Below are 15,129 nucleotides of genomic sequence, written 5' to 3'. Positions count from 1 at the left end.
CGGCGCGGCAGTATTTCAGCTTGAATTCAAAGCTCAAAGATGGTGGTTCTCCTTTTATTTCTTTTCTTTTTCCGTTTCCTTTTCCCGCCCCCGCGTGCTCCTGTCAATGTAACGTAACCTATAACACTCCTCCCGGTGGTTTGGTTCGCGGATGCATAGACCCCTTTTTTCGTCAGAAAGTACCGGAAACGAAATAATGGACTGGGATGTCATCGCAGTACCATGGTGGGGGCAAGCTGATTTTCATGCGTGTCTCTCGTCTCCTTCTCCTTCTTCTCGTTTTCTCCTCCCAGCCTTTTTCTTGCCTTACACACAAAGTGATGTGATATGCCACCATGATTCCGAAACTGCATGTAGTAGGTAGTATTTTTGCCATCATCCATCACCAGTACCCCTCTCCTCCCTCTCAAGATTTCAGGTGACATGAATGACATCGGGTATACTTGCACAGATGTGAACCTACATAGGTACTCTAGTGTCGGAGTGTCGGTATGAATATAGGGCCACTGTACATACAGATACTTGATACCAAGCCATCCCACGCGCACACATCGGCACTCACACCGACTGTACCCTAGCTCTATCACACCCCCAACTTACAACTGCTGTATGTACCTTTCCTATATCCCATACGTTAATATGCAGTCATAATGACCGGCATCCCCCCCCTTCCGGGCTGAAATGATGTTAATGGGAGCCATTGCCAAAAACGTCACACAATTACACATACTTAGAGACAGATATACAGGCCCGAGTTGCAATTGTTATTGTTGAAAATACGAGCTGATATGAGATAGTTTTCTGGTGTGAACACCCCCCCCCCCCTCCATAACCCCAAAGGAGGATCAAACATGCAGCCCATGGAGTTCTCCAGAAAAGGTAGATGGCATGTCGGTAGGGAGTTGGCGTAGGCAGGGCAATTCATGCAATAGGAAGAGAAAGCGGCCTTGCGTCAAACAATGAGATAGTGAGATGATCATTGCAGAACGTGGTGTTTAGACACAGAAGTAAATTGGTGGAAGTTTACAGATCTTACGTAGGGGGGTGGAAACGTTAGACGTCACCAGGCAACGTGGATGTGAGATTGGTATCAAGAGCAGTTCATTAAAATTTCGAAACCACAGCTGGGGCAAAACAGGATCAAGGGAGATTTTTCTAGAACCCCCACTGGAAAGGAAGCAATCCATTCAATACTAGAGACAAAAACACCATGTGCAAGACAAAGACCCCTAGAGCCCCAGGAATAAGACCATTAAGGATAGAATGACAAATTAGGAATGGTGGAAATAAAAGAAAGATTTAAAGTCTGCACAAAATCAATCATTTATCATGTGACCTGACCTACTATTCCCCGCCAGAAAAAATAAAATATATATCTCAAAACCCAACTTATCGCTCAAAGACAACCAAAGTTATGTCTTAGAACCTGCTGCAGGAGAAAAGAAGAAATACGAAGCCAAAAAAAAGCAAATATAAAATAATCGTAATCTATCCGGACAACATCCCTATCGAATCGGAACAAGAGAAATTTAAAAAAAACCGATACAAACACAACACCACTAGCCCCGATCTTCCTTTTTCCGCTAAAACCCGATGAGAAATGAAAATGAAACAGAACGATCAAAACCAGCTTTCGAAAGGAAGTGGTGTGACGAGTCCTGCCTTCCTTTTTTTTTTTTTTTGTCGTTCAAGACCATACATCCTCCTATAGGTGGGAAATTCGTCAGTTATCTTGCATGATGGAATAAAGAAAGAAAGATGAAAAGACCCGTTTTAAAAACGGATACAAGATCTTGCATATGTGGGGAAGACATAGACGAATATGCAAGTATCTGGGAGAAGGAGGCAAACTTACTTGATAAAGGTTGCTAGATCTTAATCTCTTGACTATGTCCTCGCCTTGGGCCTCGGTCAAACCTCGCTCACTTGCGATGATCTTCCCCAAGGTAGAATTGACCTCCCTTGCCATGTGCGCTGCGTCTCCACAAACATAGAAGTAGGCACCCTGTGCGAGAAGCGCGTTTACTTCCTTCGCATGCTCACTCAACCTGTGCTGCACGTATACTTTCTCAGAGCCTTCACGTGAGAAAGCAGTGATGAGCGAGAATGAGTCGCCGAGTTTTGCCGCATATTCCTGCCGATTAAGTTAGCGAAATGCATGCACCCACATAATGTATTCAGGGTTTAACTAACCTTCCACTCATCTTGATACAAGAAATCCTCAGCTTGCTTCCTGCATCCGAAAAACAGCAAAGTTTTCCCAACCTTTTCACCCTTCGCGGCAAGTGCGGCACGTTCCTGAACAAACCCGCGGAAAGGAGCAACACCAGTACCAGGTCCAATCATGATAACAGGCTTTGAGGGATCGCTGGGGAGTCTGAAATTGGAGCTACGGATATGAACAGGTACATGAATGCCATCATACTTATTGCGAGGACCATTGATGGAGTAGGTAAGACCGTGTGGATCAGGTTCCGGATCACCGCCCTGTTTCTGTTTCAAGGCAAGGAGATAATTTGTGGTAACACCTTTCAAGACATTCGCACCCCCGGGGACGCGGACAGATTCAACAACTGCGGTAACGGAAACAAGTTTGGGCTGGACCAAAGACGACGAAGAGATCGAGTAGTATCGGGGCTGGACGCGGTTCAAGCCTTCAATCATCATTGAGAATGGAACATTCGACCAAATCTCACCAGGGGCCATCTTCTCTAGGACTTGTGCGATGTTGAGGTACTGCGAAGAGATGATTTCCTGAAACTGACCTTTGTCTCCACCGAGAGTTGTCATAAGCTCTTTTGCAGCTGGAGTTGGCGCGAATGGGGCAAGTGAGGCAACGAATTGACGAGAAACAGGCGCGCATATCTCCATATGGTATCGGACAATAGCATCGTAGGTGGTCGGCGTTGGGAAAGGAACCTTGGCAGTAGAATCAAGACCGGTGACATCAATAACGGAGTGACGCTTTCCCGCAAGTCCAAGGGTGTTTATAAATCTATCAACTTCCTTGCCGGCATTCGTGGGCCAAACAGCAATATGATCGCCGGTAGTGTACGAAAGGTTAGAGCCGGTAAGATCGATCTCCATATGCAAACAATTACGGTCTTTAACAGTGAAGAGTTCCTTTGATTTACTGATGGGTGCGATAAACGGATTGTGAGCGTTGTAGGGCCCCTTGGACTTGCCTTCGAGGTGGTTCTTGTTGGGCTCCCCGAGATATACAGTGTCGTCTTCGATAGAAAGGTCCTCCCTCTCCTTGACCGCAAAAACAGGTTCATAGACAGCTTCCCTCTCTTCTAAACCGAAATCCTCAGCGAGAGCAGTCCACATGGGCTCCTTCCAAGCCAAAAAGTCCTCTTCCATAGTTCCAGCACCATCATCACCTTCTCCGGCGGTTCCGATTCTCTTGGCGCCGAGTTTGGTAAGGGAAGCATCGACACGGCGAACCATGGAATTGTAGTGCTCATAGGTGTTGTTTCCGAGACCAAATGCGATATATTTCAAGTTCTGTAGAGGTTTGGAGTCCGTATCTCCGCCTTCGGAGAAGGCAGGTTCTTCGTTCATGAAAAATTCGTAAAACTCGACAGCATTATCGGTGGGTTCACCTTCGCCATAGGTGGCCAAAACGAAAACAATAACCTTATCCTCGGGAAAGACGTCCAAATTATCAAAATCATACTCCTCAAGATCAGCGACCATAGTCTTAAGTCCGAATCTAGCAGCACCCTCTTTAGCCAGCCTAGAAGCATAGTCCTCGGCAGTGCCCGTTTGCGATCCATAGAAGATAATCATATTCTTGTCTGACTCGTCCATCTTCTTGATGATGTCACGTGTTTTCCCAGCTTGGGCCCCGTTCAATTTTGACGCCGCAAAAGCTTCATGCGACGTGTCCTTCTGAACCGCCCATAGCGAGCCCTTCGTGAAGTAGGCGGCGGTTCCGAGAAGAAGTGCGGTAAGGACAATAATGTCCAAGGTATCGAGTTGAGACGTCATGATTATGGAGTTCTGCAGAGAACAGCAGTAAACCCAAAGATTAGCGGGTTGACGTTCGAGACAGGAAGAAGTTGGAACGTTGACAAAATATTTAAGGTGTGAGAGAAATCGGTGAGGAAGAAAGGGGGACGGGGGTGTGTGGCGTTGGGCTGTAGCCTTATCTGCAACTGATCTGAACAGCTGTACAAATCAAGTTGAGAGGAATAGTTGAAAAGAAGAACTCCACAGAACCCCAAATTAAATATTAATATAAAAACGCAGGTTTTCCGGAAGATCAAAGACCCGTCAGATCTTTGAAAGGAATTAAGGACGACAATGAAGCCGAGAAGAACTCCCCTGGAAGGGAAACGGAAGACGAAGATATCCTAAACTGGACTAAACCCGTTTGATGCACCTCTCTTCTCGGCTGTGGCCAGCCGAAATAAACAACGACATCAAGAAGACCCGACGTGTATGACAGGTCTGGTAGCCAACCAGCGCAACCTCGGGCACTTGTGATTCTCAATGTGGCAAGGCTGTGATGCAGCGAAAATCTCCCGTATTGCTCATTCTGTGGGAATCCGGAGTAAAAATAAAAATTGCGCCACTTACATACTGGTTTATTCTCGTTTCATAACCTCCTAAGAGAATCAATTTTTCCATTGTGTCTGTTGGTGTGTGCCTCTCTGGAGAGAAATGTAGCTGGATGTGTTTCTGCGGGTGATTCACGACTCTCCAGTGCTTCCAAATCAATACTCTTATCCGGTAGCTAGGCCTTGCACGTTTGGTCGTATCGTAGGTGTCTTAAATGCAGGTAACGGCGAGCTAGCTAGTAGTACCTCCGAACTCAGAATCCAGTATCTGTTATATCACTCAGCCTCGGAACAAACGACAGCTGAGCTGAGAGCGATTTAGACAGTGATGATGAGATTATGTTATAGCAAGTTCAAGAGGTCTCAAGAGAGAGTTTGGCGGGATCAGAGTACCAGCGGGGTGTTTCCTAGCTGCTATTCTAGCCAAATTTAAGGAATTTCAAGCCCTTATACTCGACAAGTTTCTAGACACGGATCCATTTTTTTTACCACAAAAACCCGAGTACCAATGCTGATGTCGGAATTACATGTAATCCGGAACGTCATCTTATGTAAACTCAGCTCCTTATTGAGTCCCGAGTAAACATTCGGTCCGAGTATCGCGGTATATCGCTACAAATATACATATCAACCGGTGGATCCTGAAAGCTGCGCCGAAGAGGCTCCGAGAGTCATATCTCCGAAGGCTGTATCAACCCCCATGATGAAGTCCTTGTACCAAAACCTTGTGTCACCATTAAATATTCGCATGTGCATATCCGGAATTTCCCACCAGCACCAAAGATGTCTTATTTACACTTTTCGATCCATATAGCCACATGCACACCAAGTCGCCCTGAGTATAAAGGTATTTAGAGCTACGATTCCTCCTCCGAACTTCCAAAAGTCGGAATCGAAAACCTTAGTTACGTACTACAGTCACTCACGGGGTGAAGGCGGATCCTGTCTGATGACGGTCAGAGATTTGAGGCCAATAACTGAGTTAACTTTGGGACGCCAAGGGGAAATTACTGCAAACACAACCATCAGACAGGATCCGCCGTCACTAGGTGAGCGACTGTAACTCGCACGCAGCTCCAGCCCCGCCCCGTCCCCCCACTCCGTCCCTCAGCTCCGAATCGTACATAACTAACACATGGCTAGGTACTTACTTGGAAGCCCCCCCACCAAACCGATTATGATCGTCCATCAAACCCCAGACTCCAACCCCCGCTTGAATATTACATGCCCTGGAAAACGCAAAACGCAAAAAGCAAAAAAAAAATAATAGTAATTCAGAATCATTCTATGTACATACTTTACGGATCCAAGTACATATCATATTCATCCTCGATTCTAATCTTTCCTTCATAGATCCATCACTTTCATGCCCAGAATCGAGCCATGATATCACACGCCAACACCACTCCCCCGAATCTAGACCTTCCGTTCATCGGCAACCCGCATACTCAGAGTCATGTGCCCAATCACCTGAGCTCGCTTATGCGGCAAACGTTCAATTTGTTTCTCGGCCACGGGAGGAGCATACCAACTAGGCATACCGAAACACCTGCGGCGCGTGTATCAATGATATTACTGCCAAGACGGCTATTTCTCCTTAGGTCTGTGATATTTGATGAGATATACGATAGGGGCCCGTGACGAACCCGGGAGTTTCAAACTGAGTTACTGACAGACAGTTTTAAACTGGTTAAAAACTGGCTTGAGGAAAGCTGGGTGTCATGGTTATGAACTAATTATTGGTGTAAACTGAATTTTTGTATGGGTTAGGGTAATTCGAGGTGTAAAATTGGATTAGAAAATGAAATTTGGGGTGGATTAGGGTAATCTTGGGGTAAATTTGGAGTGGACATCAAGGTTAGTTCATGACATTTGGCAGTTAAAAACTGCTGTTTATGACAGTCTGAGTTCGTGACGCTGTTTTTGACTCGAGCTCTGAGTTCGTTACGGGGCACTAATATACGAGCCCTCATCTCAAATATTAGCGGCAATGACGGCTGCGATCATTATTGTGGGGTTATGGGTTGCTTCATGATCTGTCACTCGAAGTAGATACCGCGGGTGTGTAACGTTCCACGACCGGATGAAAAGGCTAAATGTGTACCTACTTAACTTAAGACCTGCGTGATCAAATCACGATATACATATCTTTTTTTTTTGTTTAATTCATTAATTGTATGTAGACCGTAGTCTATGACAATATCACACTGCCCCAGAACTTCCCAATCACTTCCTCCGCCTCTCACATAAAACGAAAAGAAAATATAACCATAAATATAAAATAATAGGCTAGTAGCCTGTAGCAAATATAAGAAATAGTAACTTCTGAAAATAAGAAATAGTATGGCTGGGGACACCTTGAACCGGAGTGTCGCGACATTGGCGATCAATTTCCCAATCGGGTAATTATTTAATAATTTTACTGCAAGTAATTTGCCAAGATTATCCCTTGGCGCTCTCAGAGGAGGAACTTCTACCCAATTTGAACTATAGCTTCCAAATCGGGTAATTAACCTAGCTCGAATAGGGAATTATGGGTGCGACATTGCTTGGGTCCCCTACCAAAAGTCCAACTTTTAGAAAATTCATAGCACCACCACAACGAAAGATAGAATTAATCAGGCTCTGTCATGTTGTAGAGGAGAAGAAGAACGATCGAATAACAGAGAGAAAAATAAATTAGGGTGTGGTTGGGGAAATTCATTAGCGGTTGAAGTTGACTCCCGAAACCACTCCGGTTCAAGGTGTCCCCAGCCATAGCTTAGAAATAAGAAAAGTAACTTCTGAACTGTTCGTGGAGCTATGGGCTATCCCGCAGACCACCCCAGCCCATTCCCATTTCTCTGGCTTCCTCCTCTCTATCCATATCTGATCCCGTGAAAATTATGAGAATTTGGACTTTTGAGGGTGTAACCACACTTTCTGGTGGCGTAAAGGAATAGGCCGCGATTCTGAAAGCCGTTGTAACGGCGGCCATAGCCTCCATCATACTTGCCAGATATGGTGGGGGAAGCCTTGTTACGGAGTAGTTTGTACACCTCAAGTTTGACCGCTTATAGCTCATCAACCACCACACATATTTTTAATTTTATTAGATAGATCTACTCAGTTTCATTTGCTCTATCATCCTATCTGCTCAGATTTTTAAAATCATTCTTCGTTGTTAAGTTATAAAAATCTTTTGGCTGGGACAATGTCGCTTGTATGGTTTAAAAAAAGTACTTTTCTTCGTCCTAGACTACTCTTTGTACATAATTTGTATGTGTTAGTAAGTAAAATTAATGTCGCGGTACTCCGTGTTAAGGTTTCCCCAACCATAGATAGTTACAAGTCACCAAGGTCCGTGTTAGGAGGGATAACCTGATCACCATAAGCTGCTCAGTATCCTCTACTACCTATTGCCTGTCGAGGCCTTTGCGGATTGGCCCCTAACTTTATAGGTTAATTAAACAAATAGTATCTACTCAGTTTCTCTACTCAGCGAGTTCCTATCGAGAGAGACTTCGCATACAGATATTAAATTCCTTAGCAATAGGTTTGGCGGCCAGTTTTTACGTACTAGATTCCAAGGCTCGTTTGTTAGGGAAACTAAGTAGATGTGGAAAAGCTAATGTTTTACCTCTATACAAGTGATTTCCGGCTTTCGGCCGGTACTACGTGTATATCAATCAGTCCAATATACAGGCAAGCCGCTTTGCGGCTTATTTTCTCTGTTTGCCTGGCAGTCGGGGCTCTCAGGCCGCTGCGCGGCCCTCGACTCCTCCTGGCAGGCAAAGTTCATCACTATATCTGCTCTACCGGTCGATATGTGCCTTTTCTGATATCCTCCATATATCAGTGGACAGGTCAGACAATTTCTCCAGTTCAAGCTGTAAGTATATATCCCTTTAACAGCCACCAAGCCGCTAAAATCGAACTACTAATCGATTCCCAGAACCAGTAGAAAACCTATGTATTAACAATCTAACACCACTCAGCACAATACCCTATATATGTTCATACAGTACATGTATGTATCCAACACAACATGTTTCAAGTGAAACAAAACCTCTCTCAATGAGCCAATCAGAAGCTTTCATATGCACATGCATATGTAGGTTATAATTATATACTTATTAGATTTGTCAATCTGTAGAATCTCAAGAGTTATAAAATAGGAAAATATTGAAGCTGAACACCCAGCCATCAGTACTGTTCTACATATATATATTTAAGCTTGTTATACTTATTACAAGATGTATTTAGCTAGGGATGGACGGAGTGTGCCATTTATAGGCATGGCTTAGGGTTACAGGATATAGTTACGTTACAACTTCCCGGTTCTATTGCCATTAGTGAGAACCTCAAAGAGTTCCTCGTCTAAAGAGGCCATAGACCGGATCCACCACCGGGTGTATCCCTTCGGTCGTTTTGGCGGTAAAAGACTTTGCGTGTTTAGAAGTCTTTTACCTAACCCTCACTCCGTGAACCATTTTTGCCCACAAGTCACCGTTTGTGACCTCCTCGTCCCCTTTTCTGGCACCACCAACTCCTCTTCGTAGTTAGATTTTTGCCTACCATTACTGTGAAAACCGGGCATGAACGAATTAAGGGATGGGCCTCATTGATCACTTGAGTCTTTGTTAGAGCATTCCGTTTCACGCGGAGTGCATAATTGTGGCGGTGGTGATATAATGGTGGTGCAGATTACCGTACCAACTCTGGGTATCACGGTCCTTCGTCTGGCGCGAAAAATGCTGCCCCCCCCCCAAAAAAAAAAGCAAATTGTGTGTGGCTTTACTAACAGATCTTGTTATCTCTCTTATCAAATAATAGATCTCCCATACAAATTTAACTCCTGTATTATTAGGGGGGGCAGCATCGCCGGACTATGTACGGGATACCGAGTTTTTCAATCTACCGTTTCCGCGGGCGCCTTAAGGCCACTTAAGGCCACTTTAAGAAATTAGCAAGAATAACCACTATGACGTCAATTTATAAAATGAGCTCATTTGTCCAGATTGGGACATCACATGACTTGTTGATTTCTGGGCTGAATCCTGAGTGTCAGGACTTTTGAAACTGGAGATGTTATTTCTTGAATCATAAAAGATCACTCGAATGCAGATGTGTTTGATTGATTGATAATTCATTGATTGCGATGCCCAGTATAACGTACACTTCAATTTTATCTTCGCATCCCGCACCTATAAACAATAACTGGTAAGAGTAAATGTTTAATTGAGCATTGATCAGGTGGAGGTTGGTAGGATTAGATATTTTGGATAATATCTTAAGAAATCGTTTAAGCAGGTAAAAGTTGGTGTTGAACGTGGTACAAGGGAAATCACCCAACTACTGTTGAGGTTATAGACACATGGACGAGGGTAGCAAAGAGCAGTCATAGAGCTATGGCCAGGGAAATAGTTGATTTGAAACTCATACACTCCCATAGACATGAATGATTCCGGGTAGGGGATGGGTTTGGGCACAATTTAATTGAGAGTGCTCCGAAACAAATTGTAGCACAAGATAAATTATTTTCAACTTTTGGTGAGTCAATTCTATATACATATGGTTTTGGCGTTTTGGGGCCGGGACTCGACACCAGGAAGACTTAGGCATCAATGTGCCTATCATGAATTTCAATAATATTAATGAGAGAATTGAACTTTGAATAAATATCGAAGTTTGACTTGAGAAACCGAATATACAATATACTATCCAGATTATAATATCAGCATAATTCCAACAACATCATCTAATGATTTATAAAGAGACTCACTTCATTATCGGGAATCCAAGCCTCCGCTGGTAATACCGGTTGATACAAACCTTGATCGACATCCATCTATGTATATAATATTAGCCAATTATACCCTGAACGTAGGTCTATAGGATAGAACTCACCATTTTAACACCTTTAAATTCCTCGGAGATAGCGCTAGCGTCCTTCCACCCTTTTGGCTGCTTAACACCCATTGCCTACGTCGAGAGTGACCCGCTCGCCTTGGATTGGTTCGCAGCATCAGAACAATGATCATGACACCCAAATGGCGGGTCACCAAGCTGCGCTTCACAGAGAAGAAGTAGGGCAGTCCCGCCGGATATTGAAGGATACACGTATTCACAAGATTTTGACGAAACATCAGCCAGGTAAATACCCTTGCCGAATGCATAACCATTTGCTGGTGCCTCTGGAGGCGCGATTCTCAATCCTTGTGATAAAATACCACCGAAGTTGGTACTCCTTGACCCATGCCAAAGTAGTTTTCTGGCATCATCGACGTTGTGCATTTTTTTGACGTTTTTAGTTGAATACCCGCTTTTTTCAAAGCGCTCAGCTTCACCTGGACGGGTAATCCGAAAGATGTCGATGACATTTGCACGAGAAGAGCGTTGGGATTTGTGAAAGTATGCTTCGAGTTCCGCGTGTTCGGTTGTCGATTTTTAAACTAGTTATCGATCCATTAATAGGAAAAACTGTATTAGGGTACATGGGTGGATATCTGTGAGCTCACCCAAAGTTATCTCCTCCAGACCCAAAGACCTGAATTGCTTGTCCAAAGGATTTATAGGGTTCCCATCGGCATCAACCGGATATTCAGCATCTTTCATAATATCATTTGTGATCTCCATGTTACTTAGAGCTTCAACTAGCTCTACTTCTTTTTTTTAATATGTCCGTGTTATCAATGACAGGCGGCCTACGCCTTCCGAAATCATGAGGGATAACAGTGTAGTATTTCGACGTCAACTGTTCTAGCACTTTCGACAGAGATTGCTTATACTTTGACTGCGCCAAGTTTATGTTGGCCAAAATTTCATCAAGATCTTTCAGTGCCATGAATCCTTGGGAGAGAGTCCTCTTAGACAACTTTCCCAAAGGAAGTTTGTTCGCATTATAGCGCATAGCCTCCATTGAGGAAGCCATGTGTTGTGAGTTGAAAATGAGGTTCATTAATGACTGTAGCTCTGGTGAAAGTGTTGAATGCACAACTAGTTTCTTCTCACTGCTGTCATCCTTCTTTTTGCCCTTCTCATCTGTTCTGTCGTCCTCATCTTCTGAGTCCATATAATTCTTTTCAATAAGTGTATACTTTCCTACTTTTGGTGCGTCATATCGATCCTGCCATTTGAGGCCTGTTTTCTCTTTGAATCTTGTCTCAAATTCTTTTAATGGCCTCCTCGAGAGTTTTGGGATGATAGAGTGACTGCTGTCCCTCTTCGCCGACTCTACCCCATTGAGTCCAGGTCGCGTAGTCTAAGTTATCTCTAGATTTAAGAACCTACCAAAATTAGTGAGACATTTCAAGGTTGGAGGAAGTCTAACTAACCTGGAGATTATAGTATTTGTTATTATTTTTTCCATTTCCGATATTTGTCTGACTAAGAGAGGCGTCATAGGGCGTTCCGGAAATGTCGATATATACGCTGCACCAAGCTAGTAAATTTGTTCTTTAGCTTATTGCTTGGTTTTGTAGGCTTGGAGTGTAGAGTTTATACATCTTTCTTCACACCAGGGAGCTACGGGTATATTCTTCGTTTTCGCTAAAGTTATAGGAGATTCTCCTGGTCTCGTAGAAAACTGTGCATTTCCTGAATCTGTTTCTTTTGTCGGGGTTTCTTTGGTGTCGATAGCTGTTTCAGGCTCGGACTTGGACTCGGCTTCGATGCTTCCCTTTTTAGCTGCTGGCTCGTCCATAAGAACATCTTGATCAACAGGTGATTTAACTTTTGCATCTGTCTTTTGACTTCGAGCCCTTGGCTTTTTGATGGTATTTGGTATTGGTTCCTCAGATTCGTCCCCTTTTCTTTTCTTGGGGTCCGATAGAATAGGTTCACCGTTGCTTACTTCCCCCTCATCATGTAGATATTGGTCCTCAGCAAGTTTTTTGCCCTCCTTTACGGAGTCCGTCAGCTATTCTAACCTCACAATTGGGATTTTCTTTGCCAATGCAGCATTAACTGAAGCCCACTCTTCGTTAGAACGTTCCTTTCACGCTTTACACTTATTTTAACAAGATTAGAGGTAAATGAGATCGAACCTTTATCATTCGCACTTATAACGATATCCGGTATGACAAGATGCGTGCAAGTACTTGAAATACCATTCTCGAATTTCGCTCCATTTTCGGTAATCAGAACTTTGAGTTTTGCTACACACACAAGTAAGCTCTAAGCACTGAAATGCAAGTATTATTGGGAGTAAGTGATCGTGAACTTACCTTGGGTGTAACCGGGGAACTTTCCGCATACAGAAATAGAGCATCCAGAAAGCGCAGGCATGATTTATTGGCCGATCAGTTAATTTTCTAAAGGATATCTGGGCAAATTTTAAAGAGAAAAAATATCTTTCGACTCGTGCGCGACATTTGAATTGCGAGCCAGATATATAGGGGTAGATATATTTGCGATCCCTTTGCAGGGATGCCTTATCGAGCCTTATCAGTTAGAGTCATAGCCAGCCACCGGCACTATATTTCCTTCTTAGCTTTTGGGAAGCAGTAACGACATTTCGCTCATTATGTACCTACATCAGGAAGCTGATGTGACAGAAAGACAGGCAATAAATGTACTCTAGCTACATGACTCATCTATAATGCTACCCAAGCTTAACTATACGTGTGGTAGTCCATAACTATTAGTTTAATTGTAATGTAGCATGTAGTCTCGTGAGCGTAGCAAAACCATCAGGGAACATTGGGATCAAGCCTAGAGTTTGTGTACTTACTTGCCATCAGTGCGCGTCAAAGTAAGCTTTGCTTTCGACTCCCTAGTTAGCTCCCCCGGAAGTTGTTACAAAGTCGGTGAAGGGTCCTGGTTGACAGGGGTTACGAACGAGTGATAGCCTGGGAAGCAAAGCACATGAACTTTTGGGTTGATAGAGAATCGAAACGAAAACAAAAAAACAAACAAAAAAACCAATTGCTCTATTACTACCAGAGAGAGATGTAAGGCGACTGTAACAGATATCATCGATCCAGAGTCATTTATACCGTTGCATCACCAGCTCAATTCTTAACGGCCCATGCAGGGTACTAGGCAGTGTCCTACAAAGTTTTTGTCTACAGGTACTTGGAGTACTAAGTAGAGCTTGCCTCTCTAATAAATATCGCTTGGCCTAGCTAGGGGTAGTCAGCACTCACATATCCATCCCCGTGCGGATTTCAGTACATACATCTGACGTGAGAAAGGGGAGTTTTAGTAACATTGGATCAAGTACTTCGCTTTTGAGGTGAGGCAGATCGTGCCCCCTTTCTCTGAAAATCTAGGAGATCCAAGGTGTTTCTCATGAATTGAATAGTCTCGTTTCGTTCTTCTATATCCTTTAGAATCTGCATTACACCCCCTCTGAGTTTCCCCCAATCGTTGCATTTTTCGTGCGCCTGCTTAAGTAGTGGAGCTTCTTTTCCAGCTCGTCAGTTGGCGGCGAAACTTTGGGGGGCTGTTACCGCGAGAGATTTGACTTTGGAGAGTTTCATTTGAGGTAGAAGATTAGGTTGTTCGGGACTAGAGTAGCGGATAGACATCTTATCCGGAGAATGATGTATATGCCGGGATGCCATTTTGTGTATGTTATATATGGCCAAATGATTGATGGTTTCTTTAGTTTGGAAATTGCCTATCCAAAAAACCATCACGATGAAATGAAAACGGCTATATTTGAACTTCTGTAATTATAAATGTAGCCTCATCTAATTTGACTGGGCGATAGAAGCTACATGTCGTTTTCGGAGACCCGGCACCCCATATTTCAACGTGTCTCTGTGACCTAAGTGGTATTCGGAATGCGCATGCGTAGGTACAATATACCATGTATCCGCCGACGAATTTATAGAGAACGGGAACGGAAAGCTTGCGACAGCGGCCTGACGGTTAGGGTCAAACAAGATTGAATTGCGGTGACCATGCCTCCCCGTCGGCGCCGCCTGTGCATATATGCCAAGAACCAATTGAAGGGCGCCGGCTCCAGAATTATAATTGTTACCATTGACTTAGGGTCCAAGAGGGTGGAAAGTCCATGTCTAGCTGGGACATTATGTATGTGCCTACACTAACCTGCATATACTTTAATGCCATGCGAGATACATGGTAAATACTCTACAAACCATGGTACTAGAGTGACAGAGATTCATGATCGGAAACCCGCTGGCCTGGGTTGGAATGTGAAATAAAATATACTGCCCAAGGTACGGATTTGTGGTGCCGTAATTTTTTAATATACAGATAAAGTACTCTATACCCGCATGCAGGAAGCACTTTATAATTGCATATGTAGTTCGCTCTAGCTGAAGAACTGTCACACTTCAATTGCAGTACCGACACACGTAAAATGTACACCTTACCTCTCATCCCTAACTTCGCTCTCTAGAGTTACATTGCAACATCATAGAGGACGTTTCATCATTTCCCTTTCTCAGAACCCCGAGCACATCACTGTTCAGATACTCTCACCGGAATACGAGCACAATGCGTTACATGTTCTTGCACTTGAAATCTGTTGATGAGAGATTGATCGATTGATTGATCTCAAATTGGGCTGCACGGATGTCAGATCGTGATGGTGTTCATCTCGAGATCA

At 43.8% G+C, this 15,129-nt stretch overlaps 4 protein-coding genes across 4 annotated transcripts; 1 reads left to right on the top strand and 3 right to left on the bottom strand.

Annotated features, from left to right (window-relative positions):
* Positions 1-1,687: 1,687 nt before the first annotated feature.
* On the bottom strand, positions 1,688-3,993 carry H6S33_009065 (uncharacterized protein; the record flags this gene model as incomplete). Its single annotated transcript, XM_044840419.1, has 3 exons — positions 1,688-1,705; positions 1,856-2,134; positions 2,194-3,993. 3 exons carry the CDS (start codon positions 3,991-3,993, stop codon positions 1,688-1,690), a joined length of 2,097 nt encoding a protein of 698 aa, XP_044697880.1.
* A 6,205-nt stretch (positions 3,994-10,198) lies between these two features.
* On the bottom strand, positions 10,199-10,526 carry H6S33_009064 (uncharacterized protein; the record flags this gene model as incomplete). The annotated part of the gene is made up of 3 exons (XM_044840418.1): positions 10,199-10,264; positions 10,330-10,395; positions 10,455-10,526. 3 exons carry the CDS (start codon positions 10,524-10,526, stop codon positions 10,199-10,201), a joined length of 204 nt encoding a protein of 67 aa, XP_044697879.1.
* A 71-nt stretch (positions 10,527-10,597) lies between these two features.
* Positions 10,598-10,956, top strand: H6S33_009063 (uncharacterized protein; the record flags this gene model as incomplete). The annotated part of the gene is made up of 2 exons (XM_044840417.1): positions 10,598-10,700; positions 10,859-10,956. The coding sequence occupies 2 exons, from the start codon at positions 10,598-10,600 to the stop codon at positions 10,954-10,956; spliced, it is 201 nt and encodes a 66-aa protein (XP_044697878.1).
* A 38-nt stretch (positions 10,957-10,994) lies between these two features.
* H6S33_009062 (uncharacterized protein) lies at positions 10,995-12,833 on the bottom strand (the record flags this gene model as incomplete). The annotated part of the gene is made up of 8 exons (XM_044840416.1): positions 10,995-10,999; positions 11,066-11,206; positions 11,256-11,808; positions 11,882-11,988; positions 12,051-12,447; positions 12,481-12,512; positions 12,593-12,703; positions 12,773-12,833. 8 exons carry the CDS (start codon positions 12,831-12,833, stop codon positions 10,995-10,997), a joined length of 1,407 nt encoding a protein of 468 aa, XP_044697877.1.
* Positions 12,834-15,129: the final 2,296 nt, after the last annotated feature.

This window comes from Morchella sextelata, assembly GCF_020137385.1.
Source record: "Morchella sextelata strain SCLS chromosome Unknown scls_3, whole genome shotgun sequence".
Lineage (NCBI taxonomy): Eukaryota > Fungi > Ascomycota > Pezizomycetes > Pezizales > Morchellaceae > Morchella > Morchella sextelata.
Note: the sequence above shows the minus strand (reverse complement) of the source record. Positions and strands in the feature narration are given on the sequence as shown.